A 19,364-nucleotide genomic window follows, 5' to 3' on the forward strand; every position below is an offset into this window, starting at 1 on the left:
AAATAAATGATCAGCTGACTGTTTACTCTTGTGCAGAGGGGTTGTGTGTATCTCTTTAAGAGCAGCTGTGAACTTAACTCTACTATTTTGACTGGCCTAAAAATAGCAGTGTGAAAGACAAGCATGCTCCCAGTGACTCTGCAGAAGACGACGTGTCCCCCATTTCAGACAGCAGCAACAAAATAGACTCCCTTTTAAAAAAGTACTATGAATAATGTATGGTTTCTACTTTCATTCACAGGCAGGTAAGTTTAATTCAGTATTTTTTGTCTTAAAAAGAAGAGATTAAACTCAACAAAAACAAGTACTGTCAGTTGTTCCTTGGACAACAAACTTTGTGTTTTAAGTAAATGGACCGAAACAATATTTGAAGTGTATGTTGTTTGAGAAAATGATAACAGATATATTTGTGTTTCAATTAAAGAAAATAATTTTGAATATTAAGGGGAAAGTGTATACTTTTCAATATACTTTGAGTTATTTTGTTGTTCTGATTAAAGCAACGTCATAGACGGTTTGTGCAAAAAGCCACAGAGTAAGCTGTTACTTCATTAGATTTGTACAGTTCTTCAGAATCATAAACAACAATCATATTGGAAATTCACAAGAATGGCCATTTTTTATTGTTTAACATCCTCTGTTGATTTGCCAGTGATATATATTTTGTAGTGTGTTATGTGTGCAAACAGGCAACGAAATTCATCTTGAATGGTTGTAAGTTTAATTCTCACAATTATACTCTCCCAGTGTGCCTTTCAAATATATTGTCTTTGGCAAGAACTTTGCTGAAAATCATCTGATAATTTGACTTATATTGATGTTCTAACATGACTTCATTCTCTTCCAATGTGTTTCTGAAATGTTCTGTTACCAAGCAGGAAGACTGAAAATGTGTCCTCGGGTCACTGGAGGCTCCACACTGCTCTGATCATGAATGTCGCAATCAGATTCCATGTGACTGATTATACCCATTTGTCTTGTCCGATGTAGGTAAACACTGAAAACATCTGTTGGTTGGCCCTGAATTCATTAAGGCCATAGGTCAGAGTGTCGTCATGGTGCGTAATGTAGACGACCTAGACTTCTGCCTCTCTTCCCACCCGCAGAGCATCTTAGAGGGCCTGCGCTCCCTCTGCTCTCAACCCAAACTTGTGGATGTCACCCTGAGCGCTGGTGGACGGGATTTCCCCTGTCACCGTGGAATCCTTGCACTCTGCAGCCATTACTTCCATTCCATGTTCTCAGGTGATTTCGTGGAGAGCATTGCTGCTCGTGTCGAACTTCATGACGTAGATCCAAATGTATTGTCAACACTGTTGGACTTTGCTTATACAGGGAAACTCACCATCAACAAAAACAATGTGGAGGGTCTCATGTGCACGTCCAGCCAGCTCCAGTTCCACACTGTCCGTACTGTGTGCAGCCGATATTTGCAGCACCAGATAGATGCCACAAACTGCTTGGGAATCCTTGAGTTTGGAGAGATCCATGGATGCCCTGAAGTTGTTGCTAAAGCATGGGGCTTCCTCCTTGAGAACTTTGAGGCAGTGCAACAACATGAGGAGTTTTTGCTGCTGGAGAAAGACAGGCTGGTGGCCTGCCTGAAGGATGAAGATCTGCACTTAAGAGATGACCGGTCCTGTACCGAAGCGGTTTTGGCCTGGGTCAGGCATTGTAGAGAAAATCGGATGTGCCACCTGCGAGAATTGTTGAGCTTGACTAAGCTTTCCCTTCTTCCAGAATCCTACCTCACTGACAACTTGCTCAAAGAGCCATTGGTGCAGAACTCACTAGAATCCAAAGAGTTGGTGGAGGGAATATGTAAAGAGGTCAGACAAATCTGTTTTATTGAGGTGTCTTAAATATGATGTTTCATTCTACAAGATACATTCTGTGTTGTTTCATTCTTCAGAAACGAGAAATGACAGGAGGTGTGTCAGAGCAAAGAGTCACTCAGAATGCCCTCAACCTGCAAGAGGTTTTATTTGTCATGGGTGGGCCCTCGCTGGATGACTCAGACGATGAAGACGAGGATGAAGATGAAGACACAGAGAGAAGGTTGCACCCCAGAAATTGTTGTTTCTACAACCCAAAGCTTGGTAAGAGAATCAACTCCATTAGGGAGAATTGGCGTAATATGGAATGCTTAAGATCTGATGTGCATACTACCAGTCAAATCTGAATACACTTAAAGGGGTAATTCACAAGATCCTCCTTTAATAAACTTTAGCTGTATAGTAGAAAAAGAAAATGTGGTATTCCCTTTTGTCAAAAATGTTGGAAAACTACACAACACCCATAATGTGAGCAGGATTTTAATGTACACAGTGCATGCATAATTATTATGCAAGTTGAAATTATGATCATATTTTTTTTCCACGCACATTTGACCAATTCCAAACTACATCAATCTTAATAATTACTATTAATCTCGTATTTAATCATTTTTAAGTGATATTTAATGAGCTCTATGCACGGCGGTATTTCCGGTGAAGGTGTATGGATGCTCGATAACTTCCGCCGATCGTAGAGTCCAATGCAATACCGAGAATTTATATAGAATTTTATACTCCATGGTTATAATAAAGAAACGTTAGTCACAAAAACAGATAAAACAGACACCCCTCGTTGTGTTTATGCTTCTTTTTAAAATTATATTAAATAAACATAACTATATACAAAATGACATCTAAAAGTATGTACGTTTTGTTTCAAAGACGGGAGGACAGTAAATTTTGAAGACTCTGCCATAATCCCGTTTTCCTCGGTTTTCCTCCGCTTAAATCTCCACAACCGGAAATGGATGAGCATCCTTGCGTCAAATGCGGAACTTATGTGTGAATATAGCCCATTAAGGAAGACTGGAAGTGAAAAACGCCTTATGTTCAGGTGTGCATCAGGGGCGTAGCCAGAATTTTATTTTTGGGGGGTCCCGTCTTTAAATGAGGGGGCAACATTATTTATATATACTGTATATCAAGTTGATCTTTCCGTGCTTTTTTAAAAAAGTGTAATATTGTACTTTGAGTTTGAGCGCCTGCCATTGTCACGGCATATTAACTCTCACGCAAAGATGAAGATGACAGCGTACGTTACGCGCAACTCGTTATATAAACAAATCAAGTTTGAAAATAAGCTGCATTTTACCGCGCAGCATTTTGATTGGTCAATCTATCAATCCTAATAAAACAACTTTTTTTTTTTTTTTAAGCAATCAGAAATCTGAGGGGACCGGACATGTAAATGAGGGGGCCTAGGCCCACCCAGGCCCCCTCGTGGCTACGCCACTGGTGTGCATAATTATTAAGCAGGTTTTCTTTACAGTTAAAATAGGCCAAAAAAAAAAAACATAACTTGCACTAAAAATGAAGGTCTAAACAATGGACAGCAAAACACTCATTGGTTATCGTGAGTGTAATTCAAAAATGGTTCAAGAAGAATATCATAGAATATCATGCAAAAGTTATCATTTTGATGAGGCTCACAGTTTATGGAAACACCAAATTAAAAATATCAGAAAATTCAAATATTACATGAAATCAATAAAACAAAAAGGATTTTAAATGCATAAATGTCGGCCCTCTGAAAAGCACAATAATGCATGTATATAGTTAAATATACTAAATATATTAGTTTAACCTTTTAATTTGAATTACTGAAATACAGTACATGAACTGTTGCATGGTATTTTAATTTATCGAGTTTCACCTGTATAGGGTCTGTAGTTTCCACAAAAGCCCTATGCTGACAAATAAAGAAGTAACATGTAAAATTGTAATTTTTAAAAGGGTACGTATGATGCTGGTTAAAAACAATATTTATTATTCAATATCCTTTCATGACCTTTACTTTAATTATTACAAAATGTTAAAAACAGTAACAAAAAAATAGCACGTGTATCCAAACTTTTAATTGGTAGTTAACAACCATGTTCTAGCTGGTTGCTATGTGATGAGATCTCATTTACTCTACCATACGCTATATATTGTATGTGTGCATTTTTAAGAAGATTTTTATGGTATATTTATTCTTTTTTTCCCATAGGGCAGTGGTTTCAGTTACCCGATTTCCCCAACTACAATAAATGGGGTTATTCTGTTGTCTCCTTAAACAGCAATGTGTATGTCACAGGTGAGCTGTAACCCATATCAACTTAGACAAAAATGTTTTCTTTACATAGCAGTGTGGATAATTTGCTGATTGGTTGGTTTGGTCTGTATGCCTCAAATCATAATACTGTAACAAGGAAAGAGAGACAGAAGAAAAGAGAATGAAATGATACAAATAAAAAACAGCAGGACACAACTTCTATTTTTACCAAGAGAAAACAATCCAAAGATTTCCATGGTATTTATAGAGCCTGTGCCCTTTGGGAAAGGATCAGTAAGATTTATAGTTATTACACACATGAATGGAACATCATCTCCAATGAGGATTTGGAGATGCTGAGATAAAACAGTCCCATGTCTTTTAGACAATCCTGCTAAGACTCACATAAGACCTGAAATCACTTTAGAAATGTGTGGACTAGAAATGCAAAGAAGCAGAACATTAACTTTGGGATGACCTAGGATACTTGGGGCATTATTGCCTAATGCGCCCTGGTCACCAATGGGGACAGTTGAACCTTCCTGTTGAGCTGAGGATTTATTCAAATAAATCAGCTAAGCCTTCATCTGAAATGGAATGGAAAAAATACCAATTTACAAGGTTTTTTTTTATATAACTCCCAGGAGGATCAAGAGGGTCTCAGTCCAACACGTGGTCCACCACAGAGACCTGGAAGTTCATCACTCGTGAGGGGAAGTGGGTCACAGTCGCCCCAATGTTGCGGCCCAGGACTAACCACTCTTCAGCAACTCTCAATGGAGAGATTTATGTAATTGGTGGTAAGAAAACAAATCAGTTTCCAAATGGATGCTTCAGACAAAGTTGTTTGTGTAGATTTCCCTGCGGAACTGGACATTTTTATGCAATAATAAGACATTGCATTTTTGTTTCACTGACAGGAACTACAATGGATTTTGTCGAAGTTGAACATTATGACCCATTCAGTAACTGCTGGACTCCCACACGCCCAGCGCTGAAGTATGTGACTAACTTTACCGCCACATCATGTGAAGGAAAGCTGTACCTCATTGGTTCTTGTGCTGTTAAATATAATGCCCTGACTATGCAGTGCTACAACCCTGTCATAGGTAAGAAACAACACTTGTCAACGTGCATTATGTCACAAGTATCAGTAAAAACAAACCACATCTGTCATATTAGAGCCTCTAGTGGTTTGGAACTAGCAATCCAGAACAATTTTATGAGACACTTTACAAGAGTGTTCACTCATGGAGCCCTGCCAATATTGAAGCACAGTTCAATAATATGTAGTCAGAGTATACTTTTCTAAATGAGGTTTCTCTTCTTCAACAGATAGCTGGTGTATCATCTGCTCTCCTTTTATTCCTAAATATCTCTCTTCTCCCCGCTCTGTCTCTATGGATGGAGTAATTTACCTCGTAGCAGATAACACCAAAAAGGTCTATTTGTATGACCCAGAGGGTAATATGTGGGAAAAGGTGAGTTTTATGTGATCTTTTTTTTTACACAGAAAATCAAGCACATTTAAAATTAGCCGAACCCTTATTGTACTGTTTATAGGCTATGTTTGCCATTTTTCTTCCCAGATTCAGTTTCTGCACACTCTTCATGAGAATGGGGATTTGGTGGTTCTAGGCAGGCAATTGTATGTGACTGGAGGTCACTGGAAGGGAATGGAGGGGGATTACGGTGTGGAAGTGGAAGTATACAACCGTGCTTCCAACACTTGGAAGGTGGACTGCTTTCTTCCCAGGCTCTGGTCCTACAGTGGCTGTTGTTCCATCTTCCTGGACACTTCCCAGTGGACTGAATTATTCCCTGAGGAGACTTAATGTCTGTCCTGTCCCCTAAATCCTGACTTAAGCTTTGGTGCATAATGTCCACTTTTCTCAGCGTACACTGGCGACTATCATTTAGAAAAAAGGAATTACAATGTCAGTTTATAACAATCATATCCCAGAGAGCACACATACTGTACTTATCCAAAACGTGTTAAAGAGCAATTCATTTGGAAAGCTTTTGCTGTATACAAACATCTTATAAACATATTTAAAAAGTCAGTTTACATACATTCTAAATCATACATCTTAAAGACGTTTTCTGAATGTCTATTTAACATATGATTGGAAATGTCTTAGAGACGTATTGCAAACACTATAAAAAAAAAAATAATGCGCCATTAGGGAATGTGAGGTCACTAATTTGATTTACTCTAAAGATAATATTAATTATTGCTTTTATTTGTGTAAAATTGTGTATTAAATGTTGAGTATTGTTAGGCTATAAGTATTTGATAAGGGGTGAGCCATTCCACCGAAAGGGTGACATTTCTGTCCCCAGGACATTATATGTATAAAACTGCAATGCATTTTATTATCAATCAAAATGTCCTGTACATTAAGCTAACTACAAATTTAAAATGTATAATTAAAAACATTAATAAAAACTACATAGAACACACACACAAAAAAAAATGTCGCCTCTCTCTATCTCTAAACTTTAGTGAAATGCAGTGATTAAAATCCTTCAGATATCTTTTTTTTTTGCATTGTTGTGTGACTTTATATCTAATCTATGCTTTAATATTTTTTTCCTGAGAAACAAAAAATTCTAATATTTTAGATAAAATACAAATTTTAGTCATGTCCCCGGGTTTTCACTCAGTCCTGTTACCCTAACACATCTCCACCTCTGAAAAACTTGGAATATTCCATAAGACACATTTTCAACTGGACGTTGCATCATCTGGATCTTCTGAAGGCAATGGGAAGACGATAAGTAGTCTAAGTCCTCACAATTTAATTTTATGAAATTGGAACTATGACTGAGAAGGTCAATCTCAATGTTACCTAAACTACAGTATTTCTTGGATTTTATTACTTTGTTTTAAGAATATTAACTTTTGGTAAGTCACTTTGCTACATGTCCTGATGCTATTAGCATATGGCCATTTGTCTTGTATTTTATAACGTTTTGCTTCAAAACTCAATCTTGTTACTTTCAGTACTTTTACTTAAATAAAAAGTTAAAGTAACAGGAGGGAGTAGAGTCCCCTGTCTTGTTGATTTAATACTGTAATAGTTGATATAGGCCCTAATACTCATCTGAATTATGAGGTTGCAATACTTATATTGCAGAAATTAGCATTAGTTTTACAATTTGATCAGCATACTTCCAGGAAGCCAGTCCACCACAAAGTGACTTAAAAGTTTTTGAAGAAGATGGATAAACACAGGTGCCAGAAACTCACACCTATGGCATGCTGCACGGGAAGGTGCAATTATACACGTGCAACCCTCTCTTTTCTCCCTTTTTTTCTTAACTTCCCTCTTTCTCCCTCCTTCTCTTCTTCTCTCTCTCCTTTTGTCTCTTTCCACCTCCTTCGCTGTGAAGTACTACATGTACAGTCTCTTTCATGCACACTCATATAGACACTCATGTTACCCAATGTTGATTCCCAAGTGTTCAACAATGGTTTAATAAATTAAATTATTTAAAATATAATATAAACTTGAGGCTTTGGTCTTAAAAAAATGGCTTGTGTTTTTTATTATTATTAAAATTCACCTTGCCTTAATATATATGATTTTTTTTTTTTGTCACAAATATCTGTTATTTGAACATATAACCAACAATTTCTTTAAAATAAACACTTTGTGGGAAAAACAAAGGAATTAATCGACATGCTTTTAAACATGCTTAAGGGCACATGAGTTTTTACTGCTTACCTTGTAAACAATTAAATAAAGTTGCCTGAGATTGACCAATGCACATTTTTAATAGTTAAATATGTGTAGTGATATTTTTATTTAAATAAAATTAAAGTTTAAAATTTAATTTCGAAGAGTTACAACAAAAATGTCACACTGTGGAATGGCTTGGGTATGTTTTTTTTTCAGCCTTATTTAGCAGCTAGTTGTTCTTTGCCTTTATGTGGCCAATAAATGTTTGTTTAAGCATTGTTAATGATTTTTCCTGTACAATTATAATTCAAGAATTCTTATTATTATTATTATTTCTTTTGACTGAATTTATTTCGAAATGTGTTCATTTTTAATCAGAAAAAATGTTTATTACAAAATCGTGTCGTTTAAAACCCTTGTAAGTCATCGTCAACATAATGAATTTTCAATAAGTTGCAACAATGATGACTGGAATAACCAGTGTTGATTTTGTTCAGCGCGTTTGTAACTATGGAAGCCGAAAAGCTTGCGTTTTAGTTCTCATAACAACCCTCGAGAGCGTCGGTTTCCCTGGAAACCATAGGCACCCACCCCTATGCACCCACCTCAAGCTTGCGCTGTGATTGCTACTTTTACACTTGTGGCTTCATACCAACACTAAATAGTTTGCGTTTAATATGCTTGTGCGCGTTATTAAAGCATTGACATTGAAGTGCAAAGCACTCTGCAACATTTCTTTCCAATAGAGAAATATTTTCATGCATTTACAACTTTATTAGCCTAACGTTACATAGCATCTCGCTAAACCCCGTTTAAGCGTTTAAAAGCACTTGAAGTCTCAGCAAGAATTGAGGACAATTGGAAAAACGTGGCTGTTCGGTTATTAAAGTGCATTGGATCACTCCCAGTTTCCAGATGAGTTGTGAAGGGGATCAAGGACTGGAAGCCGTGATTCAGGTGCGTGTTTTCCAACAGGAAAGCTGATCTTCACCAGCTGTAACTTAAATAGGTTATTGCACCTATTCAAAACAGCATGTGTGAATGAAAGAGGAGAGAGCTTGATTTAATATTAACGAGCCTTGCGATGTTTCAACAAATTAAGGTCGATCAGTGGGTCAGTTTCAGGTTCTTCTGTGAAACTTGAAGACAGGTGACTCATTTCCTTGTGCTGTTGTGATAACAGATTGAAACAGATCCAGACACGACAAACTAGTTGCAATAATAAAATAATTAGACATTAAGTTGAGTGAGATCTGCAGTGAGAGGTCACCTGATTGTACAGTAGTGTGTGAGCTTCTCTCCATGCACTAATCATGCAGAAGCTGGAGGAGTCACTGCTTAACCCAGATAGCAGTGCCGAGGAAAAGACTTACACTGTCCGTGGGGATGAGGAGGAGTCCAGCGCCACGGCAGTTCCTGCCCGCATCCGTGAGATCATCACCAGAAACCTGGCTGATACGCCCACAGGTATACTCTACACTCTGAATGACTGAGCACATTGGTGATGGGTCTGCTGGTATAATTAGAACATGTATATCCTATCATTTCCTCCCATGTTTTCCTCTGGTGATGTATCAGGCGAGAGCAGCGAGCTGGAGGAGAACCGGCTGCTGAAGGATCTGCCTCCTCAGATGTGCACAGACAGAGACCAGCTGCTCAGCAAGCAGGCTGCTCTCACTAGCCGGGTAGGAGCACATGCACAAACCTCACACATTATTTCCTTGGGTCTCTGGACTTCCAGTTCCTTTGGAAATCTGACTGATACAGTAAACCATTAATGCATAAATAAGCACACTTCACCACCTGATGGTGTCTCTGTGTATAATGGGCTGGAGAAGGCATATTTGGTATGTTCATCTTCGATAATAAACAAATTATTGCCCTATTGAAATGTCACAAGTATACTTCATTTTTATCTTAAGAGCCATTTTAACTTCTGGTGTCAGGCCGCTTCCAGTTATTTTAGCTGTACAAAAATATGCTACTTCATATTGCAGACTTGTGTTTTTTTATGTTAATTTATTGTTGGAATAATTAACACACTGGTTTGTAGTTAAAGTTTTTACCATTTATTGCACTTTATTGTATTCAGGTGTATTACTTTATTGTAGTTACCTATCCACCTTTTTCCAACTGAGCCTACTTTTTAAATTATACTCGGCACTTCCGGTTTAAGGAACTTCCACTTAAAATAATTGAAAGAAATAACTTCAAATCAAATATGCGGTACAAATAATGCTCCATTTTGATCAGTCAAGAAAATAATGTAGCTCTAGGTATTGTATTGTGACATTGGTATCACAAAAAAATATCTGTGACAATAGAAATTTTAGTCCTTTAGCTGTGTTCTGTTCTTCCTTTTCTTTTTCTTTTCTTTTTCTTTTTTCTTTATATTTTGTATTAAAATGAAAAAGAAAAATCCTCACTTGCATCTCTTTCCCTTTTTTCACAGGGCACTTAAAGGGGTGGTTTACTGCTTTTTTTCTTTGCATGAATGTGTTTATGGGATGCAATATAACATGTATTCATTTTTCATAAATTTCACCTTATTTTTCATAAATTTCACCTTTATTGTAAGCCGCTTTCTCCTCTGTCATTTGACCGACCTGTTGACTATGAAACCACTCCCCCAGAAACAGGCAATGGGCTCAGATTGGTTACTTGGGCGGGAGTGTTGTAATTGGCAAAACTGGGTAGTGCACGTTGTCCGGAAACTTCACGCCCGTTACCTTTACGGGCAAAAGTTGCATGTGCTCCTGTCAAATGTAAATAATGGTGTCAATACTGCCATATCAGTTTGAGCCAGAATCTTTTTTATCAGTTTTTAAAAGACAATATCTCTGCTTCTTTGAACCATAGATATATTCACTAGATGTTGCCTTGGCTACGGCAGTTCATTAGAACGAATACGTCAATAGAGCCACCATCTTCGAACAGGGGAGCCCCTCCAATTTAATGCATCAGCGTCAATGTAGACAAAGGTCTAACAAATAAAATCACCATAAATCATCATGAATGCGATTTTCTCGTTTTTTTAGTTCGTTCCCACGGTCAGATATGTATTTATCATTGATTCCAGGAAAATATATATATATATATTTTTTTAAAAACATTCTTCCTAGTTCAGATTTCATTCGTGTGAACATCATACACAGCACAAAAGTCCGCCACCATCAATTAATTCGAAGTAAAGGCAGAGATAGCAGCGTCACCTAGCTACTTCCTATGACAAGACCCCTGTTCCAAGATGGGGGCAGTTTTGACGCATGCTTAGAACCCCAAGGTGACGTCTAGTGCATATGTCTATAACGTTAAACTTTCAGTGCAATTTTGCAAATCTGTTCATGCACCAACAGCAACATTACACACTATTTAAAATGTAAAAAAGTGAAATCGCAATCAACCACCCCTTTAAAAATGTGGGTTTCTTCTCTTTTTCGACTTATCATCCCTATCTGCAGTGTTTCCCATTAATACAACATTTATCTGTCAAAATAAGAAAAAGCACTTTGAAATATCCATCAGTGTTCCAGTTAATGAAGGAACGTTTTTGACTAACTCCACATAAACTTATGTTATATAATATAGACATATATGTATTACTATACAGTAATATTGTCAATAATATTGTTGCTAAAAGACTGCTGATAGTAATTTGTTAATACTTTTACACATTTAAGTTTTCAGTGGTTGAGGGGTGAATGCCACCTCATTGTACCTAGTTTCTGCAAATTATTATTATTGCATTTTTTGAGCAAACCTTTAAACAATTTGGACTCACTGTTTGTGTATAGATTAACAAAATTTACAACCGTAATTCACACAAAGCGTTATGGGGCGCAGGATAAAGGTGGGTGGCGACTAATGAATTGAAAGTCTCCTAAATTCACAAGAAATAGCTTACTTCCACATTGAAAAAAAGGGATAACACTGTTCTATGATCTCATACTGTAACTTGCATTATTCATGGTTTCTCTCCTTTTCCCAATCAATCTTGTCAACCCCACCCAAGTGCATTCCCAGAGGTGCATCAGAAATCAAACCGAAAGCAGCCTGATATCGATGGGAATGTGATCTTGCCCTCTGGCAGTATGGTGAATATCTCTAACACACAGTGCCAAATAAAAAACATAAGCCTCCATCTTGTGTAAGCATGTGATTGATGCAAAGCTTCTGAGACCTGCACATTTGCCTCCTTGTGTGAAAGTCAATCCATGTCGGTATAGTGTAGATTATTGCCTTAAAACTCTCTCTAGGCTTCGCATAATGGACACTGGGGGATTGTCGATCAGTAACCTGGTGGCAGGGGTTTCTTACACTCTGAACTAATGCAGTCTTGGTCCAGAAAAAAGATTTTAAGTGAGTGTTTCCCTCCGTCCAGCAGTTTTTAAGAGATTGAAAACAGAGGAGGGACCATCACTAATAACGTGAGAGGTTGATGGAGCACCTTTGGACCCTGTTCCTATTTTCCTTCATTTTTTTCTGCACATGTTGGTGGATAGACAGATGTGTGTGTAGGGAAGAGATCAAGAGAGGGAGTTACAGAGGCTCTTTGACAGAGAAAGAGGGAGCCACATGGCTTTGAAATGGAATATGTGCACAGCAAACATCAGAGCCGCAGTGCTCTTTCCGAGAGGGAAAACCCGTTTGGAGTTTTCGATAAACAAACGGTGGTAAAGGGCCATGTGAAAATCAACTGTGTCACATGGAACGAAACATATTTATTTCTGCTTGAAGCTGGACTTTGGCTCTGAATAATGCGAATAATAACCCTAGCGTTTATGAAGGACTGATGTAAACTGAGCCATAGTTTATTCTGCATTTCATTACACTTGATCAAAGTGGCAGCACTCTGACGTCAACATTTTAGAATTAGAAATGAACACAGTGTTTTGTTTTTTTTTTAAACTCAAGCTTCTTTATTGTAGAAATTTGGGTGCACTTCATGAAGTCAATTGTGTATGGCAATCGAGATCTTCAAACCTAATTTCAGTTCAGTTTAATTATTTGGCATGACTTGAAATGGCATGGATGAAAATTCAAAATATATTAACAATTTTATAAACATAAAGTTTGTAGAAAAGTTCTCTTTCACTTTCTTACGTTTACAGCATCACATTGGCCACTGTCTTTCTCCCCCAACCTTGCTGTTTGGGGGAAAATAAAAAGGTCATTGGGCTTCTCTCATGGGACTGTGAAAGAAAAAGCTCATTTTTCATAGAACACAAAGCTGCCATTTGTGATAACAGTGCACTCTTTTTGCTGGGGAAGTTTAATGAATGCCAACTGTGCACATTGGCAGTTGAGCCTATTTTAAGATATGAGCTATATATAAAACTTAATTAGTCTGGTTGGTATAAATAAGTCTTTTTTTAATCCACACATTTATATTTTTGGAGAAGAAAGGCCTATGTCACATGAACTCTGAGAGAGTCGTCTCTCTCTCTCTCTCTCTCCCTCCCTCCCTCTAGCGCCAATTGAAAATGTTTTTTGTTTTCCAGTGTGAATGTGCTGACATTGTGAAGTCAAATGAAACCATACATATGAATGTAAACTTTAAGATGTTATGGCAACATATCACTGTAACTATACGCTGGGTGCCAGTATATTAACATGAGGTAATGAGTCCTATATGCTTACTAATTCGAAGACTGTATTCAGCCTCAATCTGTCTTGATGTGGGAATGACATTCTGGTGGAGTATGATCCATTTAATCTGTCATTCCCAATTAAAGTATAAGAAATTATGTTTTCTGTGTGCATATCACAAAGACTGGTGTTAGAACATGGATAAAGGCCAGTTCACACCAAGAATGATTAATACAAAGATAACTATAACGATAACTATTTTAGTGTCTACACACCATAGACTGAAAGCTCTACATCAATGTACGATTCTGTACTTAAGCACACACTGCAGATATGTTGTGTGCTGCTTTAAATGATGGAGCTCGTTGAAGCGGGATGGATTCTGATTCTTTCATTCTGAAAGTGATTCCAATAATATTGTTATAGTTGCGTCTCTGCAATTCTTTTATATTTAGAACGATTTCATGTTGCAAGACTCCATTAAATTGATCAAAATTGACAGTTAAGACTTTAAAATTGTTACTAAAACATCTATTTCAAATAAATGCTGTTCTTTTGAACTTTCTATTTAAAAAAATGCATAACAGATTCCATACTAAATATTAAGCAGCACAACAGTTTGTAACAATGATAATAAATGTTGCTCGAGAAATCATCATATTACAATAAATTCTGATGGATGATGTGACACTAGAGGTTATAGAAACTAGAAGGTTATAAAATAGAAAACAGTCATTTTAATTGTAATGATATTTCACAGTATTACTGAAGTAAATAAAATGCTGCCTTAGTGAGCATAAGAAACTTTTTTCAACAACAGAAAAAAAATGATTAACTTTTAAACAGTGGTATTTGCATATATATATATATATATATATATATATATATATGTGTGTGTGTGTGTGTGTGTGTCTGTGTGTGTGACCCTGGACCACAAAAGCAGTCCCAAGTTGTGTGGCAATAGACAACAATACATTGTATGGGTCGAAATTATAGATTTTTACCCCCATCTAGCGGTGAAAAGGTATATGACCATCCAGTGAATATTAGTTTCTGTTCCTCTCAATTCAGATTTCGTTTTAACTCCTACGGTGGCCAATGTAGTCCAAAACTAACATGGCTTCCAGTTCGACCTCGTCCATGAGTGTTAACTCAAACGTAAACGCGAAAGGCGAAGCTTGAATTAATGGGTGTGTCCCTCTTTGGCTAATGTACTTTCAAGATGGAGGGGCAACATGGCGACCGACATTAGAACCCCTTACCCGTATGTATTTTCAATGGCATATTATACACTCACGAGAATACTTTATTACTTAAACGAACTAAATATATATTAATGAGCACATATATTTTTGAAAGAACTAAGTATTTTTAATATGTATGTGTGTATATATATATATATATATATATATATATATATATATATATATTTGTGAGTGGATGCAGAAAAATTGCAAACATAAATGGACAACTTTAAAGGTGAACCTTAGATTCCAGATTTTCAAATAGTTGTATTTCGAACAAATATTGTCCTATCCTAATGAATCATACAGAAATGGAAAGCTTATAAGCTCAATAAAAAAAAATACCCTTGTGGCTGGTTTTTGGCCCAGGGTGCAACGTTATACTCGTGTAGTCTGTTTGCTTTGTAATAACGATTATAGAAGTGAATAGAGACCTAACGTTACCCAGCTCTGCATGAACAGTGTTGCTCCCTGATATTGTTGTCCCTGATGGAGTCCAGAGCCTCCGTCTCAGTTAGTAGGATATGGGGTGGTTCATTTTTTGATTGTGACCGGTAACGTTATGCTTTTGCCTCCATTTGGAGGCTTTGTTGTTTCTTGCGTTTCACCTGTATGTCTTGAATATAGCCTTCAAATGTATATTGCAGCCCCTTTTGCCTATTTCTATCGGACACTTTATTTGCTTCTTTATAAAAGTTATAACATTTCAGCAGGAAGAGCTGTCACAGCATACAGTAAGCCCAGTGTTGGGGAAGCTACTCTGAAACTGTAGTTTGACAAGCTACTCAAAAGTTAAAGTTAAACTACAGTCAAGCTACCCTTTTAGAAAAGTAGTTAGCTACACTACAAGTTACTATCAAAAAGTAGCTAGCTACATTAAAACTACTTTTGCTTTTTTTTTTGAACAAAGTATATTATAAATAACTGAAGTGTCTGAGGAATGATTTAAGTAAAATATTTAGTGTTTAAAACAATGCAATACAATTATGATTTCAAAGAGTATTGTTTTATTACACACAACATTCAAATATCTCAGACTGTTTGTCAAAAGTGCAAAATTGCAACAAATAGCCTACAACATTGCAAGAACAAAATATACATCCAACGTAAATTCCATGTAGAACATTTTCTCAAAAATACAGTTTGAACTTGGGCAAATAAGGCCATGGGTAATTAACGTTAGTTGTTCCTCCATCCTCCAAATCTGCCGTCACGTCTTGCTCCATCATGGATAATCATAATATGGGTGTGTCAACCCACTTCTGTACGTCAGTGAACCGTTAGCCGCAAGACGCGTGATTAAACAACAGGTGGCGGTAATGGCAAAAAAATGAGTTTGTAATCTAACAAGAAGAAAAATATCCTTGTATCGCGCTGATTTGCGCAGGCTCGAGAAACGCAATGTAGCTTTTGCTCGCGCTACACCGCTACTTGCTGCAAAAAGTTAGCTACTGGAAAAGCTACACTGTTTAAAAAGCAACTGAGCTACTGCCAAGCTACTGAAAAATGTAGTTAAGTTAGTAGCGTCGCTACTTGTAGTTAACTACTCCCCAACACTGAGTAAGCCATGTTGATACCAAACCAGAGCCCAGATGAAGTTTGACGGACGTAGCAACAGTAACTAAGGGGGCTTAGCCAAAGGTGAATTGGCAAACTAAAAGTTGACTAAAAAAACAGACATTCAGAACAGGAAAACATATCAGAAACAAACTTAAAACGTGAGAAAGAGACTCAACATGACAATTCCCCACCCTCTTGGATGGCTTGTCCTCGCACCGTATTGCATCCACAGGGGTGGGAGTCCTGGAGGCTGACGAGGTTGTGACTCTGTAAAACAGGAAGCCTCTAGGGTGGTGGGGGCCATGAAGGATTGGCCTCCATGGCCTTGACACTCAGCCATGATGGCTGGAGATGTTATGTAAGGGTTAATGCCCGACGAGGTGTCCATTGTCAGGTTTAAATGGACGACGGCGAGGCGTGAACCGGCCGGACACGCAGCGGAGGACGGTTGCCTCCGCCGAAGTCCATTAAAACCTGACAATGAACACCTCGAAGGGCATTAACCCGCTTATACCATGGTCACTTGCCAAATAAAACATTTTTAAAACATTAGCTGCTAGTTTATATTTTAATTAGGCAAAATCAAGTTTTTACAAATAATAACTCGCCTGGTTTATTTAGCAACCGGAGATATTTATAGTCCGCTCAGCTTGTAGAACCCTTCAGGTTCAAAAATGCATTTTTTTTTTCATGAAACACAAAGGTAGGCATTTATTATTTTTTTAATTACACATAAAACAATTAATCAAACAGGCTTCTTAGTCTTGAAACGCTGTACTCTCCTCCTGCCGGTTGTCTGCTGCGTAAAACTCCCGCAGGGTCTCATTTAGAGCAGCAGCGGTGTAATTTTCTTTGCGACGTTTCTCCGTTTTATTTACATTTTTTCTTTCTTCAGCAGCATCCCAGTCGTCAAAGTTGTCATATTCTCCATAAATGTTAAAAGAAATAACGAAGTCCCTCATTGTTGTATTAGTAGGCTATGTATCTAACTAACGTTAGATGTTTGTTTTGATAGAGCAAATTGTTAACGGATACTTTGACTGCCTGTTGCTATGGTTACTCACAGCTGTTGTAGGCAGCGCATTTATTTATTAATTTCGAATGGTAAACAGGCAGTTTCACCAGAACTACTTTACTAGGTGTCCTCTATCACTTTTTAACGGACACCCTGCAGCCAATCAGAATCGAGTATTCACCCAGACCATGGTATAAAGCCCCACGAGACACACCTGAACTGAAACTCGAATCAAATAATTTACCATGGAAACAAACAGGCATAGAACAGAACTAAATAGCAAACTAGAAAGCTAACTAAGCTGCTGTTTACTCGACACCGTTTTCAAATAAAAACGTGAAACTTATAATGCATTTTTGCTGTTCATTTAGCCTACACAACAACGGAGTTTTGGGGGCCTGAAAACGTAAACTACAAAAACACGAATTTATGAAGAAGATGACGCTATGCACCTGAGTATTACGTGTGCAGTCTATAGTGTTTCATCGGCATCTAATCGCCTAGCAGCAGAATACAGCGTTTTTAGTTGTTTTCGCAGATCCGTGTAAATGCGGATTGTTTTGACAATGGAGTCGTCTGCATGCGGAAAACTCAAAGGAAAAACGCCTCCCTTTTAAGCATATCGTTGTCGTGTGAACGTACCCTGAGAAACACAAGACATTCACAGAACAGGAAAACAGATCAGAAACTAACTCAAAATGTGCCAAACAGACACTTAAGGCGGGCATACACTGTGCGATTTTCGTCCGATTTTGAGCCGAATTCTGACTCGTGCGACTCATTTTCGTGTCGGACCGATTTTCAGCTTTGTCGTGCGTCGTTTGTCGTGCAGTGTTCGTGCAGTGTACAGGGAGAAACGAGAGGTGATTAGCCTCTCACGATTGACAATCGGATGGTCGGATGAATTTCTGGCATGTCAGAAATTTTGGTCGCTCCTCGTGACTATATCGCACAGTTGAAGCAAAGCTACGAACCGATTGCCCTAAACTCAGTGTTTTTTCCCTCACTGCACCTGCGCGAAAACAGAAGTTTAACCATTTCATCTGCAACAAAAATAAAATTAAAATAAAAACGAATAGAGGGAGATCAAGTTCTGTAGTTCAAACTAGCTACAAATTACTGTTGCTTACCTCCAGTTGTTCGTGTTGCAAAATGGATAATATTACCCACCGTCTTCAAGCCACCTAATATGTAACACCTCTTTTATTATTTTCTCAAACAATGTTTTTGAAATAAACCTGTTTTTAATTTTCATTGATGATTAATTATGGCAATGTTCGGACATATTATAGACGGTTAATAGTTATTTTATATGCCTATAATTCATTGTAATCGACCTAAATATTTTAGACAATTTTTAATGAGGAGTAAGATTGATATTTTATTATCCTCACAGCACGTTGGTTATGTGCTGTGAAAATATTGCGTGGCAAATTAATTATAATAGCGGATCAATTTAATAATAAAATTAGCCTATAGGCCTCCCCTAATAATGATAATATAATACTAATAATAATTAAATGCATAAATTGAAAATACTAAATCATCTTGATACTGATAGCAGATGCTTGTTTTGACAATATCTCTGGATACATACACGTAAATAGGCGCAATCCAGGGGGTTATCGCAGGTATTACACGTATAGTGTGAGCAGTGAAGTCGCAGCTCGACGATCGGACCGTACAGTGTGAGCACATAAATCCTGAACTTTGGCTTTGCATCGCATGCGATTTACTCGTTCAGTGTGAGTAGGTACCTTGCTGAAATCGCACAGACATCGCACAGTGTATGCCCGCCTTTACAGAGTAGATCCGAGGTCAACTTACCTGTGAAACTGCGTATAGAGGGCTCCTGTACCTGCTCTAGATGGTTTTCCTACATTGTGTTGATTTGATTTAGATGTTAGGCTCTAAATCACAGACTTAAATTTAGATGGATTCACGTGTGCTCGTTTTACTGTTTACCTTTTTGACTTGGTTTATTTGACTCAGCATCTCTGCTAAAGTAGGTGATGAAATGAGAATTTATCTCTTTTTATCTCTTCAGAGTGTGTGGGTGTGTTGCTCGGTTAACTTTAGTTGTCCTTTGAGATGTTTCTTGTTCTGGCGAATTTAAAGAAGCTCTGATCTGAAAGTGTTCCCTCTCTGTAACTGGGGAGGCCATTGTGGCGCAATGTGGGA

The 19,364-nt window shown here is 37.5% G+C and overlaps 2 protein-coding genes across 5 annotated transcripts in view; both read left to right on the top strand.

Annotated features, from left to right (window-relative positions):
* Positions 1-114: 114 nt before the first annotated feature.
* Positions 115-6,652, top strand: klhl30 (kelch-like family member 30). Of its 2 annotated transcripts, none has more exons than XM_039691605.2 (8): positions 115-245; positions 991-1,829; positions 1,913-2,099; positions 4,045-4,131; positions 4,734-4,889; positions 5,010-5,198; positions 5,425-5,570; positions 5,679-6,651. In XM_039691605.2, the coding sequence occupies exons 2-8, from the start codon at positions 1,056-1,058 to the stop codon at positions 5,922-5,924; spliced, it is 1,785 nt and encodes a 594-aa protein (XP_039547539.2). In that variant the 5' UTR covers positions 115-245; positions 991-1,055; the 3' UTR covers positions 5,925-6,651. The 2 variants fall into 2 exon arrangements, with proteins under 2 accessions (XP_039547539.2, XP_039547540.2); XM_039691606.2 differs by having other exon boundaries at positions 127-241; positions 5,679-6,652.
* Positions 6,653-7,731: 1,079 nt separating this feature from the next.
* Positions 7,732-19,364, top strand: part of crocc2 (ciliary rootlet coiled-coil, rootletin family member 2) — a 60,136-nt gene continuing 48,503 nt past the window's right edge. Inside the window, exons 1-4 of one of the 3 annotated variants that reach the window (XM_089134143.1) lie at positions 7,734-8,732; positions 9,095-9,242; positions 9,354-9,459; positions 11,749-11,869. In XM_089134143.1, coding sequence (XP_088990269.1) covers positions 8,691-8,732; positions 9,095-9,242; positions 9,354-9,459; positions 11,749-11,869 — 417 coding nt within the window. In that variant the 5' untranslated portion in view covers positions 7,734-8,690. Of the gene's footprint in view, positions 8,733-9,094; positions 9,243-9,353; positions 9,461-11,748; positions 11,870-19,364 lie in introns of all 3 variants that reach the window. The other 2 variants (XM_089134142.1, XM_039691415.2) reach the window with 2 other exon arrangements.

This window comes from Pimephales promelas, chromosome 8, assembly GCF_988280905.1.
Source record: "Pimephales promelas chromosome 8, fPimPro1.hap1.1, whole genome shotgun sequence".
Lineage (NCBI taxonomy): Eukaryota > Metazoa > Chordata > Actinopteri > Cypriniformes > Leuciscidae > Pimephales > Pimephales promelas.

Excerpts from the sequence above, each read along its gene's own strand:
- klhl30 (XM_039691605.2), top strand. The coding sequence starts at position 1,056 with ATGGTGCGTAATGTAGACGACCTAGACTTCTGCCTCTCTTCCCACCCG. Across the intron at positions 1,830-1,912 it reads TGGAGGGAATATGTAAAGAG|AAACGAGAAATGACAGGAGG; the intron begins GTCAGACAAATC and ends TTCATTCTTCAG. Across the intron at positions 5,199-5,424 it reads GTGCTACAACCCTGTCATAG|ATAGCTGGTGTATCATCTGC; the intron begins GTAAGAAACAAC and ends CTTCTTCAACAG.